The following is a 26,699-nucleotide window of genomic DNA, read 5'->3' as shown; positions in this document are numbered from 1 at the left end:
GACATTTTTCATGGTTTTCCCATACCGTATGTGACAAACTTAATACCGCATTTGCACGGCGCCCATATATTTATAGGTATGCACCAAGCGTTTACTCTCTAGATATGGTTGATGTGTGGTGTAGGGAGCACAGACAAGTCGCTATGGATCTGTATCCACTCCGTGTGCCGCCACATGGTGCATCTGCATAGTACTGTATGACAATATAACAGTGCTTCTAGGGGAAAATATACCTCTAAATCTGACTGTACATGCCATGATGGAAAATCTATGGAGGCACATAAGGACCCAGAGTGACTAAATAAACTGGATATAATGGAACTTTGCAGGAAATAAATTGTTTTGCTCTCATACATAAATATTTATAGGACCGCAGTCTTACCAAGTGACTGTGCAGGAGTCTTAAATCAAATCTCCCTGGCGTTATCCTCCAAAATGTGGCAAAAAATATACAGAAAATACCGTACTTCCTTATGCCGGTTTGCATGTATCAAAGTCAAGGGACTTGTTGCCTAAAGATTGATTGTTTATCGTCTGTCTCCTTGTATCTCTAAGAATCATCTTCCCGAAGAGCAAACTGCATATATCTTTTTTTTTTTTTTTTTTAATTTTTATGTGTTTTTATTTATTATAAGAAGTCACATGATTCCCATGGAGCTAAAACGAGTCTGTGAAACCTATACAGGCAGCCTGTGGTATAGCAGAAAGAAGTTTGTGGCTTCCTCAGTCACTATTGATATATGTTCTGGACATAAGTAGATTTCCTAAGCGGTCACTCACTAGGCAATTACCGGAAATCAGTAATAACCCTAAAAAAAGGCAAAGTGCTGCGGACGTGTGACCGCAAGCATGCAGTTTGAATATTTTTGGCCACATTCAGACTAGACGTGACCGACCTCTGTCGATACACTTGTACTGAGCAAGGTCGCACAAGTCTAGTCGGCATGTGTATGCAAATCATATACTTGCAATCACGCGCCTGCCATTCCTGGCGCGACACCGGAGGAACCTCACAGCGATCAGTGCATGCAACGTGAAGATCACAGAGTGACTGCAGACTTGTACCCAAAGGCCGGACAACCCCTTTAAGAGCAAACGGCAGTAGGTCAAATGTGTCCATTTTTTTCTCTTTTATTTTAATTCCACTGCTCCCCTGAGTTTTTTTTTTTTTTCTGTAAATCTGCCATACTGTTCCAGAGATCGGAGACCTGCCCACAGAGAATCCGTCGAGGAACGCCCCCCTTGGAAAATACTATATATTTAGTGTACCCAATATGCTAATCTTAAAGGTCTGGAACCAGATGACAAATTTAAAGAAAAAAACAAAAACTCGGGGGAGCAACGTGAATAGAACAAGGTAAAACGGCCCCGTCTGACCTGGTGACAAGTCCAGGCCAGTGATTGTGATCTGCAAGAGCAAAACAGTCCATGAAGCCCCTCCAACCACGATGGCCGTCACTACTAAGGGGGGGCGAGCGCAGACTTATTGATCAAACAGATACAAGATTACATAATCCTGGATGGTTGTATCTGAGATTTTACTTTTCATCTATGGAACTGAATTCGTGAGTGTACACACTTTACATTTTTTATTCCTTTTTTTTTTCGTGCAGAAAAATGCAACATTTTGCACTGACGTCAGAATGAATGGTGCTTTATTTTTTTTAATGCAGTATGTCAATTTTTTTCATCCGTATTTACAGCAATTTTTTGCCATTGAGATTAAAATGTCATAGCAGCAAAATTTAAGAAAAAAAATGCCTCAAATATATATTTTTCCTGGCAGAAAAAATGCATTAAAACCGCTGTGTCAGGTTGAGCTGTAATACCATAAACAACCTGTTGACAAGTGTGGCACTGTATTTAAAAAAAAAAATAAAAAAAAAAATTCAGGTTTTCTAACCCTGGTGGTCCTTTAATTATATCTTGAATAGCTGTGTTCTCATGGGCATTGGTTTGTCACTTTGACCTGCGTCTCTTATCTATATTAGTTATGAGCGGAGGGGTGAACATTTATTAAGAAAAGTTTTTCCTCTTTAAGAAAAATGTTTCCTGTAATTTAAGCGGCTGTGAAATGAATTCTTACTACAGTGCAGACGGAAGTGTGTGAAAAATGGAATATTTCCTGTTATTTTTAAAAAACCCTGTAAAGTCAGTGATTTATTGGAGCGGGAATATTACTGCGCCGACGTTTTCCTACACTATGAATGCTGAGTAATACAATAACGTAGAGCCGAGAGACGGCGAGAAAAAAGAACCTTCCGTAACCTCCGACGGGATTTGTGATCGTCCAGATTATGTTAAAAATAATACTTGTTACATTGTATCAATATTTATATTTACTTCTTGTGTATTTAAACTGGTTTTCATTTTGCAGAAAATTTAGCATATTTTCTTTTGTATACTTTTTATTTCAAAGTGTTTCCAGTTTCCCAAAACAGTATTTACTTGCAGTCATTGTGGTAATCTGCAGGTAAAATAATGTTTTAAATATATGTATAGTGCAGCTGCAGGGAGAAAATGAAGCTATATTTTCCCTGCAACCGCTCCATCTCCATTTACTGCAGATTGTTAATATGGCTGCAAGTAAATACCATTTTTTTAAAGACAGTTTCCCTTTAAATTAAGAGTGCTTATTATTTAGGGGGTATTGTAAAAAAAAAAAAAAAGTCATGGACCCTACAGGATATGAAATAACGGTCCAATCCTGAACTGAGTTTTACATTGAACACAATAATGATTCTGTATGCAGACTGCTCCCTCTTGTGGCAGTTGCTGGTTATCAGAATTTTATTCTTTTTAAGGGGTGTTCTCAGAATTAAAGTGTATCGCCTGTTCTCAGGATCTGAACAATGGGATTGATCATTAATCACAAGAACTTGAGTTCTTCGTCCTCTATGAAATGAGAGCGGTGGCCGTCCATGATTCAGGCGCTCCATTGGGAACACATTCTTGGAAGTGGTGGGGGTCCCAGTGGTCAGATAGTTATTACCTGGGACCACCCTTTTAACTATGTTTTATGCAGGGGAAATAGAGCACAGACCCCTAGAAAGATTTAATAATGTATTCAGCTCAGAATGTTGGACCTAAAAGTGCAGCGAATATTAGTAATAGCAGAAAGTCATTGTTTACTTAAAGTTTTTGTGTTCCTACTTGTTAATTCACATTGTGGAATTTTAGATCTTTTTAATCACAGACTTTTATATCTTTTTGTACGCTTAGAAGCTTTACAGAATCTGCTCCTCTTTTTCTCTTGCAGTTATTTTTATTTCAATTGCTGCGAGGACTGTCCTACATTCACCAAGGCCACATACTGCACCGGGACCTGAAGCCGCAGAACCTTCTAATCAGTGATACAGGGGAGCTGAAGCTGGCCGACTTTGGTAAGGAGACTTTACAAAACATGAAATAAAAAATGCCTTTTTACTTAAGGTGGTTATGCATGAAACTATCTATCTATTATCTATCTATTATCTATCTATCTATTACTATCTATCTATCTAGCTATCTACCCCCACAAGGCGACCTTCTTTGCTGGGAACCTACCCTAATATGATACCTCTCCTGGGCAGATAGCCTACAATTATATGGGAAGGTAGGATCCTACCAATATAATTGTAGGCTATCCACCCAGGAGAGGTATCATATTAGGGTAGGTTCCCAGCAAAGAAGATCGCCTTGTGGTGGCTGCTGGACACACTTGAACTGTCCAATTTATGGGCTAAGTATCTTCATTTTTTCATATTTTCTAGAGCAGTACTGCAATTCACATTTCATATTTCATGTTTCCATGCTATAGCGTTACAGAATGCAGCTTTATTTATTAGTAATATATGGACATGGCTACTCTTAGTAAGCATCTGTGCACACCTGTTTTCTGATTGGAAGTGACAATCAGTCTTTAATATTGTAACAAAAAAATAATAGAAGCTGCTCACCTCACTGGTCCACCACTAAATAGAAAGTGTTTTTTTTAGTATATCATTATCGCATTCTTTTATTGACACATTATTATTATTATTATTATTATTATTTATTATTTTTTTTTTTTAAGTTGGAGCAGTTTTGTAAAAAATGATTCCTTTTGGACTGATTTATTTCATCCATCAGCATTTATAAATCTATATTTGGAGTAACCCCTCCGGTCACATCTGGGATTTGTGGCTCCTTATTGGTTTTTTTGCTTTGTGTGTTTACACTGTACGGTGGTGTCAGATGTAATGACCTGGGACAAGCTTAATGGCCGTTTATTGACAGCGTATATTTAAAGGTCTCGCTCAGCGTTCAGGTCTTGTGGGATTATAGAACAGTCCGTATGCAGTGATCACTCTCCATACATGCAGAACCGGCTAATCTACGTGGCGAGGAGACTCCTCGGAGCATATTCTCTGCCATTGTCTCCAAACCCCACAGGACTCTTGTTGATCGGACCATTATTTCCTGCCTGCTATATTGAAAAATGGATGAAGGAAATTATATTTTACCCTTGGATAAATTACGTTATAATGTTTTTTTGTTTTTTTTTAAGGAGAGACTAAAGTCTGACTACCAGCCTTAACGATGGGGCCACCAACGATTTATATGTGTCACCTAGAGAATAGCCAATCTCTACGAATTCATTTTGGGGAGTTTTGGGCCATGGTTCAAATGGCTTGATGTAGTCGAATGAAAATCAATCCAAATTGAAGACGTCTATTATTCTCCAAAGTCTCTCCAGACCTCGAAGCAAAAAACAAACATAAAGAAGGCCAGGAAGGGGTTAAAAATACTAGAATTTTATACTCTCCTGTCCTATGGCCGCTCTTTACTTGTCCTGACGCGCAGCTCTCTGACTGCCTAATTCTTGATATTAGCGATTCAATTTGTTAGGAGTCGAATTTGTTATGAATTTTCCCTAAAATTTGGAGATGCTGAACTATAAACATTTTTTGGGGGCATTTGGTTCATACAAATCCATCAGTACTCCATAACCACAACACTGTCGGTCACCATTTTACTGGATTCTTTATAGGGCCACGAAAGGGTTAAAACCTAATTAACGATTATACTTGTCTGTTGTAGGCTTATCCCTTACCTGTCCTGCCACCGGAGCTCACTGCCTGGTCCTCCTCTTACCTTGGGTCTTCAGTCTTCTGTCTGGGATCAGCTGGCTGTGACCAGGCCTGACAACATGGGCATGTAAGGGCGCGTCACACATCATGACGAACGTTGCTCCTCACATGACCATGTTGTGAGGCCTGCACAGCTTTTATTTAGTGCAAATTTTATAGTCTTTACAATTGAACGTGGTTCAGAGGATCCTCTGGGGTGTGTCTTTAGGTTGCTCTGCATTATTAACCTTTGAACACGCCCCTTGGTGAAGACCACCGAAAGTGGCACTAAATAAAAAGATCCTTAAATCTGGATGATAAATTAAAATGGTCTTTTATGGTCTTTCAAAGGGGGCGCGGTTCACAGGATCCTCTGGGGCGTGTCTATATAGCCAGCTCATCGTTATTATTTTGTGAATCACACCCCCTTGTACCATAGAAAGTAGTTCTGAATAAAATGGCTCATATTGTTCCTGTTGTATGCTATGTTGAAAAATGGCTGCCATGCATTAGTATGTACATATGGTCTAGACTTGACCTTATTTAAGCAGACTAATCCATATAAGCAGATTATTGCTTATCCATGGTGCAATAACAAGACCATCAAGATCACTACGACTGCCAGCTGTGAACTGCGGTAACCTTACTGATGTCACCACCCGCAGTGTGAGAAATTCTCATGTGAGCGGTCACGTTATTGATGTCACCGCTCGCCACAACATCCAGATGTAGCAGAATCTGGGATCGTCATGGGACCTTCTTATTATGGATTTACGGGGGACAGGTGAGGATTACTTTTATTTTTATGGTAATAAATGGGTAAATGAGAGTAATTGTCGGGGATCGAGTTTTGCAATTAAAGGACTTTACTCTGTGCCTGTGTTTATTTCTATTCCCTGCAGAGTTAGTAATGGGGGTGTCTGACTGACCACTCTCCATTACTAACCTCAGGACTTCATGGTTGCTGTGATTTTTGACAAATCACAGCTGTCATCAAACCCACATATTACCCCAATTACGAAAGCATCAGGATGAGCCTGGTGAAGCACAAGAATTGGCGCATCTAATGTGATATTTCAATTCTGGGGTGGCTGTGGGCTAATATTTTTAGCACGGAACGCGTCATTAGCCATGGACCATTCCAGCCTGATAGAAGACCCGTAGCTGTCTGCTTTATCTGAGCTGGTTTTAAAACATAGGGAGGACCCCAACCTTTTATTTATTTAATGTGCTGGTTACAACTATTATCAGCGTCGCCTGGTCTAGCTGATTGCAGGAAGACCAAGCGAGGGTGATGATGATAAGAGTTGCCCGGGAACAGTGCTAACTGCTTTTCCCAGTCACCGGTATGTGTCACACACATAGCACACGGATGTCAGTGTGCAGGTGTACGGGATGTATTGCAGACCGTGCTGCTGGGAAAAAACGGACATGAACCAATACTAGCACAAAAAGAGGATTCAGAGATCCTCCAAAAATTCAGAAAAATAGCAAAAAAGGCAGAGATGCTTACCTGCCTAGGCCTCCAAACAAATGCACACATCCACTGCATCCTGCGTCCAGTGCATTTGTTTGGAGGCCTAGGCAGGTAAGCATCTCTGCCTTTTTTGCTATTTTTCTGAAAAAACAGATATGTCAGCATATTGTGAGCAGATCCATAGACTTGAATGGGTCTATGTGTGTAAGTGTCTCCATTACTTGTGAAAACTGTCACTACAGATGCCGATCTGTAAAAGGGGCCTATATATATATATATATATATATATATATATATATATATATATATATATATATATATATATATAATAATCTTTATTTTTATATAGCGCTAACATATTCCGCAGCGCTTTACAGGTTGCACACACTGTCCCGGATGGGGCTCACAATCTAAATTCCCTATCAGTATGTCTTTGGAATATGGGAGGAAACCGGAGTGCCCGGAGGAAACCCACGGAAACACGGAGAGAACATACAAACTCTTTGCAGATGTTGTCCTTAGTGGGGCTCGAACCCAGTGCTATCCACTGCGCCACCGTGCTGCCCTATATACCGTATATATAATTTACCATTTACATTTTTTCTTGAATCATGCACATTTCTTAAGGTCCATAATAATGATAATAATAATAATAATCCTAGACCTTATACATGAAGAGCTATTGATATACACTGACAGGGGTATATTCTCGGTGGTCTCCTTAAATAAGAGGTCATATATCAAATCATGACAGGTTGTAGAAGTGCTCAGTGCCACAGAGGGACCCGCCGAGTTCTGCTAACGACGGCCTCTCAATATCACACAAAGGTTAAATTTATTATTTAACGCCTCTCTAATTGACCCAGCTCTCTCATGAATACAGCACAGGATGTCTACTGGTCATGTCACATACACTCATCATGACGAATGCCAGGAAAATTTCATTTTTATTTTCTATAAGAAAAAGTATAGTATGTTTTTTTTTTTTCATTAAATATATATATGTTTTTGGATATGTTGCTGTAAAGATATTTTTGGAAACTTTTTGCAGACTTATTTTCAGTGTGAAGGCAGTCATTTATTGTATTATGTTTCTGGGGTAAAAAATTAAACTTCTTTTTTAAATGTAAAAAAAAAAAAATTCAAAGTGTAAAGATTTTTATTTTTTTTTTACAGTTTTTACATTTTACCTTTTTTATTTTCATGTTTCTTTTCAAAACATTTAATGATCAATATTATAAAACATCAATGTTCTATTTTGGATTTCTGAAGTGTGCCTGTTATTATCACCCGGAAATAATAATTGGAGAGTATAGGTTTGGTTTGCTATTGTCTCATTTTTTATTTTTTATTTTTTTCATTATTTTTGACAGTCTTTTAAATCAACTTTAAAAACCAGAGAGGCAAATAATTGAATGTCACATTTCAAGGATTTTCTTAAGTGCTGTTCTGGTTCTGGTGCAGCCGTCTTCAGAATTGTTGACTTCCGATGAGAATTGACAGCAGCTATTGCCGTATTGTGTTGTGCGCTCCCTTTTTTTTGTGTATTATGGCCATTGTAGTATCATGTAATTGGCTAGAAAGTGTTATCATCTAGGCGGCCAATTCATGCAAAAATCGTACTACCCGTAATATAAAGGTTTCAGAGGTGTAAAAAAGACTGGATAATTGGTTTGGTAGCTCATTGTTCCTATCTAAGTCTTGGCAGCTGCGAAGGTGGAAGAAGTCTAGCATGTGTATGATGAGTGACAATCAGGTTATTATATTGTCTGCCGCCTGGAGTGGAAATCTCAAACAAAATTAACTTTTCACATAAAAAAAATATGTTTTTCTTTCCCCTTTGGTTTCCAATAAAGTAATGAACTCTAGTTCTGTTTTACCTTCACGTTTTTTTCCCCAATTATTGAACATGTTACTTTTTATTAAATAAATTTAATGTTACACATCAGATTGGTCTTTATTTGTTTGGAAACTTTTTGTACAAAAAAGGTTAAATTTCCATAAAAATAATTGTGTAAGTGAATTATGAGAACTAAAGGGCTTGTCCAGTTGTAGGGTTGGGGGGAAGTGCGTGTTTGCTGTGGGCCGAAACGGAGTTCTGGTGGCCTAAAACCCATCTTCTAATCAGGTGTCTGGGTGGAGTGTGTGGGGTGGAGGAGTACGTTCCTTACTCATTTTTGCTTCAGGAGTCATCATCACCTCCCCGTCAATGGGACAGGATCCGGCTACAAACAAGGCAGAAGACCTTAACAGGTCCGACTTACTGTGCAATTCATTTACCTGTGGCTGCAGAATACAGATGAAGACAAAGTCTCTTTTTAGTGACGTTCCCTTGGTTTTGTGCTCCATCAGTCCTTGTCCCCATCCTGCCCTGAGACCCATCATCCTCACCCCAGTCCACGACCCAGCTAACACTTTCCTCATCAGAGAGACAGAGGCATGACTCTCTATACCTCTCCTGAACCTTGGGTCCATGACTGTCCCCGGGGTCCAGACTTGGCCGATGATGTGCCCTCATTCTTCTAGGAGACCCGCACTGACTAAATATGTTCTTCTCTGCTGTACCTTCATTGCACTGGAACCTGCTAACTCTATGTTAGCCTTGCTCTGCATGCCACCCAGAACTTGCATTTGTGCTTGGCTGAGTCCTGGACTCTGATTGACTATCTAACTACTGTAACCCGGATACATTTTCTATAAAACCTCATGTAACCCCTCCCCAACCATGGGCTAATCCCAACACTATTAATGGTCTAATCCCAAGTGCAACTATATCCTTACCTATAGTATGGTTCCCCTAGTGGACAGACCTCCTGCGTTTCCAGGGATGGCCTTAAGCATTACCTGTAGGAGAATTGAACACACAACACCGGCCATAGGGATAAAATATAACATTACTGTATCATACAATAATGTATAAAACTAAACTACACCGTCACAAACCCACCTTTTGCCATGGCGTCTTCTTCATCCCAGCCTCCCCCCTACACAGTCACAATATATTGATGACCTATCCTTTAGGTTAAGGCATCAATATCCGATAGTCCGACACCTGGAACCTCAACTGATCCGCTGTTACAAGCTCGGGTGACCGGATGTAAACGCATTGAATAAAGCTCCTCTCCGTAGATCCATTCCTTGTGTAGTGGCTGCTGCCGGGTACTGCAGAACAGCTCCTATCTTCAAAGAATGCCGTCATTCAGTATATTCTTTACCTGCAGACTTTGGGTAACCTCTTCCCTTTTTACTACAGATTGGCTTTCTCTAAAGTATTTGCAACACCCCCATCCACCGGGATGTCTAACACTGTGCTATTTAGATGGAGAGGAGGGGTAGAGCGGAGAGAGTATGCTCTCAATGAGGCGGACAGGTGGCAATAGCCCTGAGCTGAGAACAAGTAGCAGAAGCAGCAGCACAGCCAGCTATGTAAAGCAGTTGCACAGTTGGAATTTTAGCGGAAGACTTATTTAAAAAAAAAAAAAAATTGATTAACAATAAAAAATTGTACAAAAGCAAAAAACTCTTTACATTTTATCCTAGAAACGTGAATGTTTTCTTTGTTCTATAATGTCTAATCCATCTACTACTTTTTAATATGGACCATCTTTACTATTATTGTTCCCAGGCGTCTTGGCAATACCTTAGGTAATTATTTAAAGATAATTTGCGTAACACAGATTATTTTTGTCTCATAGGTCTCGCTCGAGCCAAATCAGTCCCGAGCCACACATACTCTAATGAAGTAGTTACTCTTTGGTATCGACCTCCCGATGTCTTATTGGGCTCCACAGAATACTCCACCTGTCTGGACATGTGGTAAGTCTTGCTAGAACGTTAATTTATTGCAAAATTGCCAAGTTTCTATTGATTAATACATACTAATTAATACATAATTCAAATTTTTTTTTTTATAGGCGGCTAATATTGTATCTCTCGTCAATAGTAATTAAAAAATTTTTAAAAAGCGTAATTACATTTCCCAATTCCCACATCTCTTTCCACACCTGCTCCAGTGACGTCCGCCTCTGTCACCAGGTGCTGGAGTATTCATTCTGCAGGCAGCGCTGATTGTGGAGACTTCATAGCCGGTATCTCTGGGCGGTGCAGACGTTGTCCTGCCATTGACACCGGTGTGGCTGGACCCTGTGGTTGGACTTAGCCAGGCCGGATGGTCATGTGTGTGGTCCAGCAACTCAGCAGGAATAATCAGCTACCTGCTGTGGCCAGTGGGCAGCACCACACCCTTCTTAAACTCCTTGTATACTACTTGAAGTTGCCAGATATTGAGCTCAGGGTGCTGTCCCTATGGATATCCTGTTACTGACCCGACTTTATCTTGACCTTGCCTTATCTGTTATCCCTCTTGGCTTTGACCCTAGTTTTTTCTGCCTTTGTTTTTGTCTGACCGTCTTGTATTTCAACTCCGTTTTTCAGTTGAATACGGCTTTGCCTTATGACTCTGGCCAAGTTTTCTCCCTCCTTATAATGGTTGACTTTGTTTGATCATCCTTGCCTCAGGATTGATTCTCCTGCTGCAGCCACTCCGTTGACACAACCCAGGGGCCCCCGTTATAAGTCCAAATCCTCATTTAAAGTTTGAAGGCTGGAATTCTTTTGGGAACTGCTGGACAAGGGGTTAACGCCGAGTGTGTCTGATGTGTGATGCACTTTACACAATTTATTTAACATGCTCCATATATACCAGGCAAGCGATGGCTGTGAATTACAACCAGGACCTGCCGCTAACTACCTGTTAAACCAGTTAAATGCCACTATCAATTTCTGTCAGTGGCATTTAACTCCTACCGATGGGCGCTCGTGTGCTTACTTGCCCCCATTGGCACACCCGTGACATTATCGCGGGTCGTTGATTTGTTGTCATGACAGCTAGGGGTCAGCCGATGACACCAGTGGCTGTCATTACGGAGCGCATTTAAAACCCTGCCTGTGACAGAGCGTCAAAGGAGAGTGTGATTTCTGTTATATGCAGTGATGAGGACGCATCGCTGCACGTATCACAAGCAATCGGATCATCGCATCTTCAAGACCCCTAAGGGAGGCTAACAAGATCAGTTAAAAAAAAAAATAAATGAAAAAAAAATTAAAGGTTTAAATCACCCCCATTTCCCCTCAATGAAAATAAAGATTTTAAAAAATACACATATTTGCTATCTATCACAGTATATAAACAATTAATTAACCCGATTAGAAAACACTGTAAACGGAAAACTTTTAGAACGCCAAAATTACGGTTTTTTGGTCGCCATAATTCCAGAAAAATTGCTGTAATAAGTGATCAAAAAGTTACATCTATCCCAAAATTATGCTAACAAAAACTTTGTCTCTCCCCCCCAAAAAAATAAGCTAATATACAACTCCATCAGATGAAAAATAAAAATGTTATGGGTCTCGGGAAAATGGTGACACAACTCCAAAAGTTTTTGTTTGCAAACTTCAGATTTTTTTTTTCCACCACTGAAATAATAAAAAAAACTGGACATGTTGGGTATTGCCGTAATCCTTTTGATGAGGAGAATCATATTGCAAGGTCTTTTTTACCATAAAATATACACCGTAAAAACAATTCCCAGAAAAACAATGTCAGAATTTAGTTTTTTTCACAATCTCATCGCACATGGATTTTTTCCCGTTTTTTGAGTACACTATTTGGTAAAATGAATGGTGTCATTCAAAAGTGCAACTCGTCCCGCAAAAAACAATAAGCCCTCACATGTCAATGGACGGAAAAATAAAAGAATTATGGCTCCGGGAGGAAGAAACGGAAATGAAAAAATGAAAATGGGCTGTGGCGTGAAAGAGTTAAGCTTGTATACTAGACATACATTTTTTTTTTTTGTTGTTTTACAAAGTCGTAATATTTTATGATTTTAGATATTCTCATATCGTAAATAAAGATGAATCTTTTGAAATTTAAATTTGAATTTTGAATTTTCCCCAAGAATGTGATTTGCAGCTAATTAAAGGGACTTTTTTTTTTTGCCTTTTTTTATCGAATCACAAATTGTTTAAATTCACCGGGATCTATGAATTTCTGGAAATTCAGATCAAACTTCACATCGATCCACTCATCTCTATTAGTAAGTCATGCCTTTTTAAAGTGGCAGACCATTTGAAATTCTACCACAACTTCTCTTAAAGGGGTTGTCCACTGTTCGGACAATCCTGTCTCAATCAGCATGTTTGCACCAGTTAAATAACAACCCCTACACTTGCCTCCGGTGCCGGCGGCGTTTCAGTGATTTCGGTGCTCGCTCCCCAGGGCTCACCTCACATGATGTCACGAGAGCCCCTGTGCCCAGTCAGCGCTGGCTTCACTTTCTTTGCCTTTGGGTGAATCAAACATCAAGAGAAGCGGCTGCTCTCACTTCCCTTTGAGTGTTAGATCAAAATCCGCAATGCAAGTCTATGGAGCCAATGACATCCGAGTGCGGTCAGATTTTCACGGACCGACAGGAATGTAGAGGGTGGAGAAACTTTATTTTTTGCCCCCTCTCCACCTCCAAGAAAAACTTATGCCACTCTGATCAAACTCTGATCAAACTCTAATCAGATAATTTTTCCTAGATGTAGAGAAAACGTTCGTGTGCAACCAACTGGGAGAAACACAGGGGATCAGACGGGGTTGTCCGAGTAATGCACAACCCCTTTAACTTATTGTAAGTAGGGTATGACTTTTTTTTTTAATATTGATATTATTTCATCGGGTTTTTCACATATATTTTTTTTAAAAAATTCTGCTTTTTGGACAATTTTTTACTTTAGTAATACAGTAAGTAGTGCACTCGTTATTATTACTACTAAAATGCTAGCAATATACACTGCTCAAAAAAATAAAGGGAACACTTACACAACAGAATCTAACTCCAAGTAAATCAAACGTCTGTGAAATCAAACTGTCCACTTAGGAAGCAACACTGATTGACAATCAATTTCACATGCTGTTGTGCAAATGGAATAGACAACAGATGGAAATTATTGGCAATTATCAAGACACCCTCAATAAAGGAGTGGTTCCGCAGGTGGGGACCACAGACCACATCTCAGTACCAATGCTTTCTGGCTGATGTTTTGGTCACTTTTGAATGTTGGTTGTACTTTCAGACTCGTGGTAGCATGAGACGGACTCTACAACCCACACAAGTGGCTCAGTTAGTGCAGCTCATCCAGGATGGCACATCAATGCGAGCTGTGGCAAGAAGGTTTGCGGTGTCTGTCAGCGTAGTGTCCAGAGGCTGGAGGTTCTACCAGGAGATAGGCCAGTACACCAGGAGATGTGGAGGGGGCCGTAGGAGGGCAACAACCCAGCAGCAGGACCGCTACCTCAGCCTTTGTGCAAGGAGGAACAGGAGGAGCACTGCCAGAGCCCTGCAAAATGACCTCCAGCAGGCCACAAATGTGCATGTGTCTGCACAAACGGTTAGAAACCGACTCCATGAGGATGGTCTGAGGGCCCGACGTCCACAGATGGGGGTTGTGCTCACAGCCCTACACCGTGCAGGACGCTTGGCATTTGCCACAGAACAACAGTATTGGCAAATTCACCACTGGCGCCCTGTGCTCTTCACAGATGAAGGCAGGTTCACACTGAGCACATGTGACAGACATGATAGAGTCTGGAGACGCCGTGGAGAGTGATCTGCTCTCTGCAACATCCTTCAGCATGACCGGTTTGGCAGTGGGTCAGTAATGGTGTGGGGTGGCATTTCTTTGGAGGGCCCCACAGCCCTCTATGTGCTCACCAGAGGTAGCCTGACGGCCATTAGGTACCGAGATGAGATCCTCAGACCCCTTGTCAGACCATATGCTGGTGCGGTTGGCCCTGGGTTCCTCCTAATGCAGGTCAATGCCAGACCTCATGTGGCTGGAGTATGTCAGCAGTTTCTGCAAGATGAAGGCATTGAAGCTATGGATTGGCCCGCCCGTTCCCCAGACCTGAATCCGATTGAGCACATCTGGGACATCATGTCTCGCTCCATCCACCAACGTCACGTTGCACCACAGACTGTCCAGGAAGGCGGATGCTTTAGTCCAGGACTGGGAGGAGATCCCTCAGGAGACCATCTGCTGCCTCATCAGGAGCATGCCCAGGCGTTGTAGTGAGGACATACAGGCACGTGGAGGCCACACACAATACTGAGCATCTTTTCCTTGTCATGAGGCATTTCCACTGACGTTGGATCAGCCTGTAATTTGATTTTCCACTTTGATTTTGAGTATCGTTCCAAATCCAGACCTCCGTGAGATATGAGTTGTGATTTACATTGATAATTATGTTTTATTGTTCTGAACACATTCCACTATGCAATGAATAAAAATTTGCAACTGGAATATTTCATTCAGAGATATCTAGGATGTGGTATTTTAGTGTTCTTCTTATTTTTTTGAGCAGTGCATTTGGTTCCTCGGCAGAAATTCCGATCACATCCTATATCTTATTAAGGCCGCATTTTTTTCTCTTGGAGAAATTAAGACGGCTATTACCATTGTCTATATGATGAATGTTACACCCCGGACCTTTTGTGGCTCTGGTACTGAAGCTTCACAAATACACGTTGACTCCTCCTGAGGTCTAAACAAGTGACAAATGACACTATTAGGATTGTGTTTTATTTTCCTACCTCCTCGCTGATGTCTACTGATGGGGATAAAATAGAATGTATTACACTGTATGTCCGTGGTCGATCGGTTACTGAGAGATGTGTTTTGGTTTTTTTTTGTTTTCTGCTTGGAAAACATCTAGAAGTGTCTGCCAGTTAACACAAGCCTCTTATGTACCACTCGACAAAACAGATGATGAGAATAAACGGCCCGATATTGTAATGAATGAGGCTCGGGGAGTATTCCGCTCAAGCGGAGGAAGGAAGCGGCCCCACAATTGAGGGGGACCAGCTGCACCTAAATGGCTGCACAAACATTGTCGTTTCTGGACGGCTCGGCAAGCAGGTGTGCTGTCTGAACACTATTTTTATGCTTCATTTGCTATTGTAGAACATTAGGGATGTAAGTAAGAGCTAATGACTCCAGTGCAGTCCCACGTCAGGTCTTCCTTGTTTGTGGCTGCGGCGACTCCTGAGCCTCTTGGGTGACGGCATCTCACCAGCCCGGATGGACACGGACGTTACTTAGGTTATTACTGGGTGAAATGAATGTCTTCTAAATACCTTCAAAGAGTAATAAAAGCATAAACATTCCCCTGGATCAGAACACATACAAGAAAATGATCTTTTCCATTTTAAGAGTATTTAAATGTTATAAAGTGGTGGCGTATCGCTAGGATATCACCTCACATTATGATCAGTGGGGGTCTAACCTCTGAGATTGAAGGGGATGATGTGCTAATGCTTAAAGGGGTTTTCCGATGAAATCAAGCTGTCAACCATCTGGAGGTTATGTAATGATTGATAATTGATCGGTGGAGGTCTAATCACCAATCAGCAGGCAGCAGAACAAGGCGCTTTTATCCTTGTTACATAATTGAGTGGTAAGTCCGACCGCCACTGCATTCCTTCTGTATGGAGCTGCATGAATGGAGTGGTGATAGTGCGTCTTCCTGCCGATCTGTGCAGGACCCCCGCCGAACAGTAAGTTATCACCTATTCTTAGGGCTTGTGCACATGGCTGTATTATCAGTCCGAGTGCGATGTGACAAAACGTCAGATTACACTTGGACAAAGGTTATTCTGTGGGGTCGTACACATTTTCAATTTTTTTCCTCGGACAGAGCCCGTCCAAGGAAAAATATCACTGCATGCCGGAGATTGATCCGATATTCAGTTGGAATATGCGTGGAAAACATCGGACTGCACTTGGATGGCATCTGAGTGCAGTTCAATTTCTGCAGCCTTACAGAGCGGAGAAGAGGAGAGAATCGTATCCTACTCTGATTGCACTCTGATCAAACTCTGATTTACATAATCGACCCGATTCTCTTCGATGAGAGAATATACACTGGTCTAACATTAGCCCTAGGATAACTTGTTTTCACCAGACAACCCCTTTTAATGCTGCCTCCTCTTCTAACAATTCTTCTGTGCGTATAGAAGTGCGGTCAGGCCATTAAATGACCGCCAATAGGCAGTCATTTATCAACCATAGTCGGTCAGCTAAATGCAGCCTACGTCATGGTCCGGATAGATGATGTCACGGCTCATATAGTCTAGGATTAATATACACTTTAAAAAAAAAAGTCCTAATATTGGAAAACTGACCTTACAGTGGTCAATTGAATATTGAAAATATAAAATATAATTTTACATATCATTTTTTTTTCAAATTCTTAATTTTTTTTTTTTAAAAAACAAAACAAAACACTGGTTTCTAGGCTAGCTCTTTGATTAATGTCATCATTTAATTTAATAAAAAATGTAATTTTTATTTTTCTTGTGGGATGCTAAAAATATTTCAACTTAGAAACTGGAACATAAAAAAAAAATCATATAGGTTCAGAATCTGAAAGGGACCTGGCTGATGCGTTCTAGAAGTCCATGTGCGGACGTGTCCTATGTGCTTTCGGCCCTGTGATAGTATTGATAGTATTTCGCCTTTTTTTTCAGCCGGTAAGAAAATCACAATTGGAGCTTTTTTTGATTGACAGCCGTTCCCATGAGAAACGTATGCTACATGTTTTGTTTTTTGTTTAAAATAAAGATCCCTAAGGTAAACATGTTCTGTTTCCATAGTAACACATTCGGAACTCTGTTGTAATCCATAGGTTTTCCAAGGCTCCGCCAGAGTGGGCTATATATCTAAGCTCTAGTGGAGGCTCCTGTGCGCTGTAGGGCGTCTGAATGACGGAACAAAGCCATTAATTGCAAAGTAGTCCAAGCTTGACCTTTAAGTTTGTCCACTGGGCTACAAGTGGTATGTGTCAAACCAATTTATTTGAGCATGTACTCGGATCTAGGGAAGAAAGTCTCCTTGTACATCAATGACTTTCACCTTGATGCACTATATGCGCTAATATTCTCCGGCTCACCACCGTAGTTAAGAAAGTTTTTACGTAAAATGGTAGCTGTCATTCGACAAGCATCTAGGTCTCTTTTTGTTACTTAATTTTATTTTTTTAAGATTTTTTTTTTTAGCCTCCTCTAATTGCCACCACACCCCTGATTCTGGATCAGTTTTTGTTTTTCTTCTGTGCCCCTCTGTTCTAAAGTTATGCCCCCCTGTTAATAAAGTTTCACATTTTCCCTTCAACCAACTGGGCGTGTACCCCAGAACTTCTCCCTGGGGGTTTGCTGTTTCTCCTCTGATGCTAGCCAATCAAAAAACAGCCACGGCCGCAAAGAATTTTTATTGTTTACACCCAGTTGGTTAAAGGGAAAAAAATTGCACGATTATTACCAAGGGGTATAACTTTGGAACGGAGGGGCACAGAAAAAAAATAAAAACGGTTCCGTATTCAGTAGACCAGCGGCAATTAGAGGAGGAGGTACTCAGTCTATTTTATATAAGTTAGTGACATTTTCTCTTTTAAAGGGTTCTTTAATGATCCTGACATACCATGTCTTAATTCTTCTTGGTGGCTGAGAACTCCATCACTTGTTGGACGACTATGAAGACGTTTTAGCCCAAGTAGAAAACTTTCCTCCATTCTAAACTCAACTTATTAGAGGGACGTTATTTTGAACACTGTGGCCCTAGGTGTGAAGGGTCCAATGCAGATATTTTCTATGACCAGTGGGGATCCCAGATTTCCGAATTGTTAGTGGGGAAGATTAACAAATGTCCTCCCACCCCACCCGGTGCGCCATCGAGTTTGGTGGATAAATCCATGAAAACACTTTTGTGTTCGGCATCACTTGGCGTAGACATTTGTTTTCTATCTCCAGATAAAAGTGGACACTTCCATTTGTCTTATTGAATTTTAATAAAATGAATAACGGTACATATTTTTATTGAAAAAAAGAAAAAAACCCATAAATTTACTTAAGAAAATATTAGATTCTGTAGAAGAAAAGATTAATAATCCGAATGTAAAGTCTGAAAACCCCGATATCCTCTAATAAATGTTATTATTTTTTTTTTCATTGTTTTTTTTTTGTCTTTGTGTTTGGCTATTTAATTCTGCCGATCAATGGCTGACATCTTCCTGGTAATTATATTTATCTCCCCCGAGAGATCGGCTTAAATTATTAGGATGTTTATCAGCAGGAGTAGAACAAAACCTATGAAGAATGCAAGTCAGGTTTTAATCAATGTCACTTCCAAAGAGGAGCCGAAGCCGCGGTTTTGTGTCCGGGAGACGGCGCGTGTTCAATTAGAGGGACGTTTTATTGGGAATACGCTGCTGAATTATAATACTTCCATCATGATGAATTTGTTCTAGAAATATTTACTAAATGTCATTTACAACTTCAGACTGAAGATTCGAAGAGAAATCAGTAAAAAGGTTCTTAAAGGAAAACTAAATACCCCCCAAAAATACACAAAAATAATCAATGCAGCACTTCCTCCACTAATCTCTTCCCTTTCTTTAATCCTATTAATTTCCAAATTAAAAATTAAAATTGATTGGAAAATATATAAAGAAATCTTCACTATGTCTCATGAGATCAGCCATATTCCCCATGTTCCTCCTCACTTGTCCTGTGTGTGCCTGCAAGACACCGGGCAGCAGCAGGAGCCTCCCCCCATTCCCTGATTAAGATTGAGCCCCCCCATTGGCCAAGGGGGCTGGGCTTCAATAGACCACCAGCCAATGATGGATCATCAGATTGAAATTGCCCATTTTATGCAAAAATTTTAGGGCGTGTTGTTCTGCCGTACCTGACTTTTCATAATCCAGAGTAATGGAAATCGGCGTGTATCATGGTGTCCTCAATGCTGAGAAATACAGGCAGATACTTACACATCATATAATATGGAGGCATCTGATTGGCTCGAAATGTATTCTATAGCAGGAAAACAACCCCAAACATCCTGCCAATGTCATTAAGAAGAGCAAGGAGTCCTGGAAGTGATGATCCGGCCCCCGCAGAGCCCTGATCTCACAGCATCCAGTCTGTCTGGCATCACAAGAAGAGACAGAAGGATTTGCCCAAGAGACATCCACAGAAGATCTGGGGTCAGTTCTCCAAGATGTTTGTAACAACCTCCTGCCGAGTTCCTTAAAAAACTGTGCGCAAGTACAAGTACCGAGAGATGATGGAGGCAAAAGATGGTCACCAAATATTGAGGGGATTTAGATTTCTCTTTCGTTCATTCACTTTGCATTTTGTTAATAAATAAAAATAAACTATTGACACTTCTATTTTTAAAAGCTTTCTGACTTTGCAGCATTGTTTGCACACATACCTTAATATATATGTCCAAGTTCTCCGGTTTCCTCCCACACTCCAAAGACCTACTGATAGGGATTCTAGATTGTGAGCCCCAATGGGGACAGCGATGATAATGTTTGTAAAGCGCTGCGGAACCAATGGCGCTATGTAAGTAAGTAAAATAAATATATATATGTAATATTTATGAAAATAGAACCTAGGAGAAAATGCTGAAGCAGTAACCATCCTTATACTGAAATAGTGGACCCGTTCCTGACTCCATCTAAAATTGGGTTCATTATACAAAATGTCGGAAGAACGAGGTTTCAAATGTTTGAAAAATAATATTTTCCAGCTAATCTTCTTGCCTGGTTCAGACACTCACGTTTCTCTCACCGTCCCATTATCGACTTGTTTTCACTAAGGTTTTGTGTGTGTCTGGTGTGATGGAGCGTCCGGGTCATCAGAGGATCGAATACACATTACCTGACAATCACCCACAATCTCCAGAGAGCAACAGTGGAAGCTAATCTGTGCTGGTGCGCATACTCATTATCTATCTATATATCATCTATTATCTCTTTATCTATCATCTATTATATCTATCTATCTATCTATTATCTATTTATCATTTATCTATTATCTATCATTTATCTATTATCTATCACCTATTATATCTATCTATCTATAATTTATCTATCTATGTATCTATCTATCTATCTATCTATCTGTCTTCTATCTATTATATATCTATTATCTATCTGTCTATCTGTCTTCTATCTATTATCTATCTATTATCTATTTATCATTTATCTATTATCTATTTATCTATTATCTATCATTTATCTATTATCGATCACCTATTATATCTATCTATCTATAATTTATCTATCTATGTATCTATCTATCTATCTGTCTTCTATCTATTATATCTATTTATCTATGTATCTATTATCTATCTATGTATCTATTTATCTGTCTTCTATCTATCTATCTGTCTTCTATCTATTATCTATCTATTATCTATCATTTATCTATCTATTATCTATCATTTATCTATCTATGTATCTATCTATCTATCTGTCTTCTATCTATTATCTATCTATTATATCTATTTATCTATGTATCTATTTATCTATGTATCTATTTATCTGTCTTCTATCTATCTATCTATCTGTCTTCTATCTATTATCTATCTATTATCTATCATTTATCTATCTATTATCTATCATTTATCTATGTATCTATCTGTCTTCTATCTATTATCTATCTGTCTTCTATCTATTATCTATCTATCTATTATCTGTGTTCTATTATCTATCTATCTATCGATCTATCTTCTATCTATTATCTATCGGTCTTCTATCTATCTATTTATCTATCTATCTATCTGTCTTCTATCTATTTGTCTTCTATCTATTATCTATCTATCTATTATCTATCTATCTATTATCTATCTATCTTCTATCTCTATCTATCTGTCTGTCTTCTATCTATCTGTCTTCTATCTATTATCTATCTGTCTGTCTTCTATCTATCTGTCTTCTATCTATTATCTATCTGTCTTCTATCTCTATCTATCTGTCTGTCTTCTATCTATCTGTCTTCTATCTATCTATCTATCTATCTATCTATCTATCTATATCTATCTATCATCTATTATCTATGTCTTCTATCTATTATCTATCTGTCTTCTATCTGTCTGTCTGTCTTCTATCTATCTATCTATCTATCTATCTATCTATCATCTATTATCTATATGTCTTCTATCTATTATCTATCATCTATCTATTATCTATCATCTATCTATTTATTATCTATATGTCTTCTATCTATTCATTTATTATCTATCTATTTATCAACATACATTATATCTCATAAATATCAGACTATCACTTAAAGGGAACCTGTCAGCAGATTTTTGCTGCTACAAGATGCGGCCGCCGCCTTTCAGGGCTTATCTACAGCATTCTATAATACTTAACATAACAAATAAGAAAAAAGACGATCATCAAGCCCACATTTATATGAAACTATAGAAAACCACTGGCGTTCCCCCTCTCTGCCCCCCGGTGGTCCACAGGCCATTTGATATAGGTATGTAAATCTGTGACATTCGCTGCTTACTAATGCTTTCTTGGATCCCCACTATTAAGGGATTACTTTGTTTGGGGGTAACATATTTTTATCATATATCTATTAATGGTTTGTTAACCGAGACAATGGAAATGTAAAATTTTTGATAACTCTGCCAGCGTCCCCACGTCCCATGCATGTAAATTGTACATATGCCCCGTGGTTGTATCCACCGTCCTAACTGTTTTTTGTATCGATTTTCAATAAAGGTTTTCTATAGTTTCATATAAATTTGGGCTTGATGATCGTCTTTTTTCTTGTTTCTTATGTTATTTATGATATTGACGATCGGTCCAGGATTTTGGTCCATTATTTGGGGCATTAAAATGAATAGTATAATTCTGATCAAAAATACTCTTGACTACTGATAATGATGCCAATGTATTTGTTGAGCTACCTTAGCATTCTATAATCTGTAGATAAGCCTCCGGTCCAACCTGAAAGATAAGAAAAATAAGTTTTATTATACTCACCCTGGAAGGCGGTCCGGTCCAATGAGTGTCGCAGGACCGGGTCTGGTGCCTCCCATCTTCTTGCAATGCCGCCCTCCTGCTTCTTCATCGCTCCCCGGCATCGGCGCTCCTGCGCAGGCGTACTTATCTGTCCTGTTGAGGGCAGAGCTAAGTACTGCAGTGTGCAGGCGTGGGCCTCTCTGACCTTTCCCAGCACCTGCGCACTGCAGTACTGTGCTCTGCCTTCAGCAGGACAGATAAGTACGCCTGCGCAGGAGCGCGATGCCGGGGAGCGATGAAGAAGCAGGAGGGCGGCATCGCAAGAAGATGGGAGGCACCAGAACCCGGTCCTGGGACACTTATTGGACCGGACCGCCTTCCAGGGTGAGTATAATAAAACTTATTTTTCTTATCTTTCAGGTTGGAATGGGGGCTTATCTACAGATTATAGAATGCTGTAGATAAGCTCTGAAAGGCAGTGGCCGCATCTTATAGCGGCAAAATCTGCTGACAGGTTCCCTTTAATTTTTTCCCCTTTTTCTTTCTTTCTTCTTTTCAGTCTTTTTCTCTTTCTTTCTTTCTTTTTTTTCTTTCCTTTTCTCTGCTATTTTCTTTGTTTCCTTCCTTTCAGTTTTTTTCTTTCATCTTTCTTTCTTTCGCTTTCTTTTTTTCCTTCCTTTTCTCTATCTTTCGCTCTCTTTTCAACATTTGACACATTGCCTGCCTTTCTTTTTCCTTCCTTCGTTCTTTCTTTCTTTCTTTCTTTCTTTCTTTCTTTCTTTCTTTCTTTCTTTCTTTCTTTCTTTCTTTCTTCTTTTCAGTCTTTTTCTCTTTCTTTCTTTTTTTCTTTCCTTTTCTCTGTTATTTTCCTTGTTTCCTTCCTTTCAGTCTTTTTCTTTCATCTTTCTTTCTTTTGCTTACTTTTTTTCTTTCCTTTTCTCTATCTTTCGCGCTCTTCATCATTTGGCACATTGCCTTTCTTTCTTTCTTTCTTTTTCTATTTCTTTTTCTTTTTCTCTTTCATTTTCTTTCTTTCTTTCTCTCTTTTTCTCTCTTTTTCTCTTTCTTTAGCTGTCTTTTTGTTACTTTCTAAGTTTTATATCTGTTTGCCTCCTATCTTTTTCATTTATTCCTATCTTTTCATCTAATTGCTATAGTGACACATTCCACCACATTAAGGTCCTGTAATGTAGGAGACGCAGCCTGCTTGCCGGCCATTGGGGATTTCTCCCGTACACAGAAAGAATAGGAGCGAGAACATGTAAATAATTAGAGCGAATTCTTCTGTGAATTTTGGAATCTTGTCTTTAGCTTTTGTGTCCCTTTATTAAGTCTGACCTGGTATTTTGGCATTTATAGTCCGTGTGACAACATTCTTCTCCTGTTAGACTTGGACAGTGACTGCAGAAAGCCTCTCTGGGAAATTACAATTCCATCTGGTAATGAAAGTTCTAGAACTTCATTTTTTGTTACTGAACTTGTTTTCATTCCTGATTATATAAGCCATTGACGAAGATTTATTGTGGCTCTTGCTGTGTAATAGACCTCTAAGGAGGGTAAATTATGACTGGCAGTTTAATCAATGCGGCTTCTCTAGTAATCAGCCGGGACAGATGGAACATTATATATAATCACCTACTTTTCCAATTTACTTTACTCATAGAGAGTGATTAGTAAAGTTTTTTTTATCTTACCATCTATCAAAATATTTGGAGAGAAATAAATTAAAGAGATTTTTTTTCAGTTTGGGAAAAACCCTGTCTCCTGGCTGCAGTTTTACCCTCCCCAGGTCCAACGCTGAGTCTCCGCTGCTCCTTTCAGTATCTTTTATTATCTGTACTGCTGCAGTCAATCACTGAGTTTAGCGGTGCTGCCCCAGTTGACGTTGTCCGTGGTTGGCGTGACATCAACGCTGCAGACACTGCGAGTACTGGTGGGGACTCAGCACTTTACCGGGGAGGGTGAGCAAAGCAAATGTGTGTTGTTTTTTTTTAAATAAACTGCATCCAGGGAACAGGGATTTTATCAAGCCCAAATACCCCTTTTTTTTTCCCCAAAATATACGTGGTCACATAGGTACGACTGTGACATGCTTTGCGCCCCATTGGTTTTGTGGTACGCCAAAAATGTAATTGGTATCAATGATGTGCAATGCTCCCGTGCATCCCTGTCGCAGGTTTATCGTGACAGAGAGGAGCCATAAGACCGCAGCATCTGATTTCTCCTACTCCTGTACTGATTAGAAGCTCTTCACCTTCATATTAAACTGTGTAAGTTTCTTTTAGCAATGCAGGGGTTAATCTGCTCAGTTGAGGGCTCCTGGAAGCTTTCCTACATTAAGGCTCTCAGCTGTACACTGTTGGCCACGCCCATCTCCTATACAGTATATTCTGGACCCTGGCTAGCACTCATTGTCAGAGTTAGCTTTTGCTGCATGGCTGGAAGTTGTTGGTGTTTTTTGGAGAAGGTGTTTGGTGGATTTATCTGTGACTGTTGCTAGGTTTTGAGTGTGTGATAATTTTCCTTCTTCTCCTACTTTGGTTTTTCCCCATCCTCCACTCCCTGGTGTTTACCTCTTGTTTGTGTTAGTATATTTGTATGACTGGTATTTTCCTTTATCCTTGTTCGTATTACCTTGTTAGTCTTGTTAGTGTATTACAGTACACTACTGTTCTGTTTTTCCTTGGGTGGGGGAAGGGTACAGACTGAGGGCGGATTTAGAGCTAAGGCAAGGTACGTGGCCGCTGGCGTCTTCCACCATCAGAAGTAATCAGGGTAACAGGGCAAGCTAGGGCGCCCCCTACCGTTAGGGGTAGGGAAGGAGCCCCTGGTCCCGGGACACCCGACAATAGCGTTTGGACAAACCCTTGAAGTTCTAGACCAAAGACCAATCCGTAGAGAGTGGAATAACAGGCTGGGTTCTGCAGGGGCAGGACCAGTGAAGGGTGGGCCAAGAAGAGGTCATTATAAAGAGACCTCAGATCCTAATAATCATCTTTTCAGGGCAGATTTTATTCGGATCAAATAAAATCTTCCGGGCGATTCCAGCAGATCTGTCCGACATGAATTTAAGGAGCTTTTCTCATGTAGGACTTGTCCAGTTTTATGTATTTGATATAAATGTATTTTACTAGATATTTCTTCCAGCAGATCACATAGGGCAGTGACCGTAACCCACTAGCCCCCGCGTGCTGATGCAGTGCCGCCGTTTTTGACAAATCGCAATTGACAATTACCTATTTCTTTTTTCAATGACAGGGGAGTAGGATGCATATTCATAGAGATGATCCAGGGCGTCGCGGCCTTTCCAGGAATGAAAGACATTCAGGACCAACTGGAACGAATATTTCTGGTGAGTTTTATTAAAAAAATTTTTTTTTTTATCGTGTGTTGATGACATTTATTATTCATGAGAGATAAGATTGACATTTTCCTTAAATGCAGATTTTTTATTTTTCCATATAGATACATTCATGGTGTTCCTGGAAATGTATTCCTCCCGTGCCCTTGTTGCTGTCATATTAAGTATGATATGCAATAAATAATACATATCCGAGTCTGTGGATCCTGCCACGATTGGGAATGAGTATGGGTTTCATTTTGCATTTGGGGAGGGGAAGAGGGATTATTTGGGATATGATAACTGACATCAGGCGAGAGAGTAGTCCCAGGCGTTATTTTGGCTGGATACCTTTTGCCTTGCTCATAGGCTCTCTGCCATCCTGCCCGAAACTAGAGCATAAATGTCAGATTTTTCTGTTATTGGTGGACCATCCTTAGTATAAGCCTGAGACCTGGACCGACATTGATCAGCTGGTAACAGGTCTTCTTACAGCTGGGATGTCCGGACTCCATAAACCGTTCACTTCCAGCCACCGCAGGACCTGCTCTAACTGGTGATCTGCGGGGCTGGGTGTCAGATCTCCACTGATCTGAAATGGAAGACCTATCCTATGGAATAATGCAATTCCCCCACTGGCCACTAGGGCTTTTCTTAAACTCTAACTTCCTGTTGTTTCAGGAAATACACATGCAGATTAGCAGCAATGAACAGACTCTGATCCTATCCTATTGAAGTGTGTAATGAGCATGTACAAAAGTCATTGAGAAGGACAGGAGATAGGAGTCTAAAAAAGCCCCAGTTTACCAGGCACGGCTTCATACACCTTGTAAAGACTGGACATCCCCTTTAATTTTTTTTTAACCAGTATAGTGGTCCAAGCCATTTTCCTGAAACAGAGCTCCAAATCTCCAGCTGTAA

General features: G+C 39.9%; 1 protein-coding gene across 5 annotated transcripts in view; it reads left to right on the top strand.

Annotated features, from left to right (window-relative positions):
• CDK14 (cyclin dependent kinase 14) overlaps positions 1-26,699 on the top strand; it is a 484,203-nt gene that overhangs the window by 229,752 nt on the left and 227,752 nt on the right. For all 5 annotated transcript variants that reach the window (XM_077268230.1, XM_077268229.1, XM_077268232.1 and 2 more), the window contains 3 exons: positions 3,260-3,383; positions 10,263-10,383; positions 25,697-25,790. In XM_077268230.1, the coding sequence (XP_077124345.1) occupies positions 3,260-3,383; positions 10,263-10,383; positions 25,697-25,790 (339 nt within the window). The remainder of the gene's footprint in view (positions 1-3,259; positions 3,384-10,262; positions 10,384-25,696; positions 25,791-26,699) is intronic.

This window comes from Ranitomeya variabilis, chromosome 6, assembly GCF_051348905.1.
Source record: "Ranitomeya variabilis isolate aRanVar5 chromosome 6, aRanVar5.hap1, whole genome shotgun sequence".
NCBI lineage: Eukaryota > Metazoa > Chordata > Amphibia > Anura > Dendrobatidae > Ranitomeya > Ranitomeya variabilis.
The sequence above is the reverse complement of the archived record's forward strand: the minus strand, read 5'-3'. Positions and strand labels throughout refer to the sequence as shown.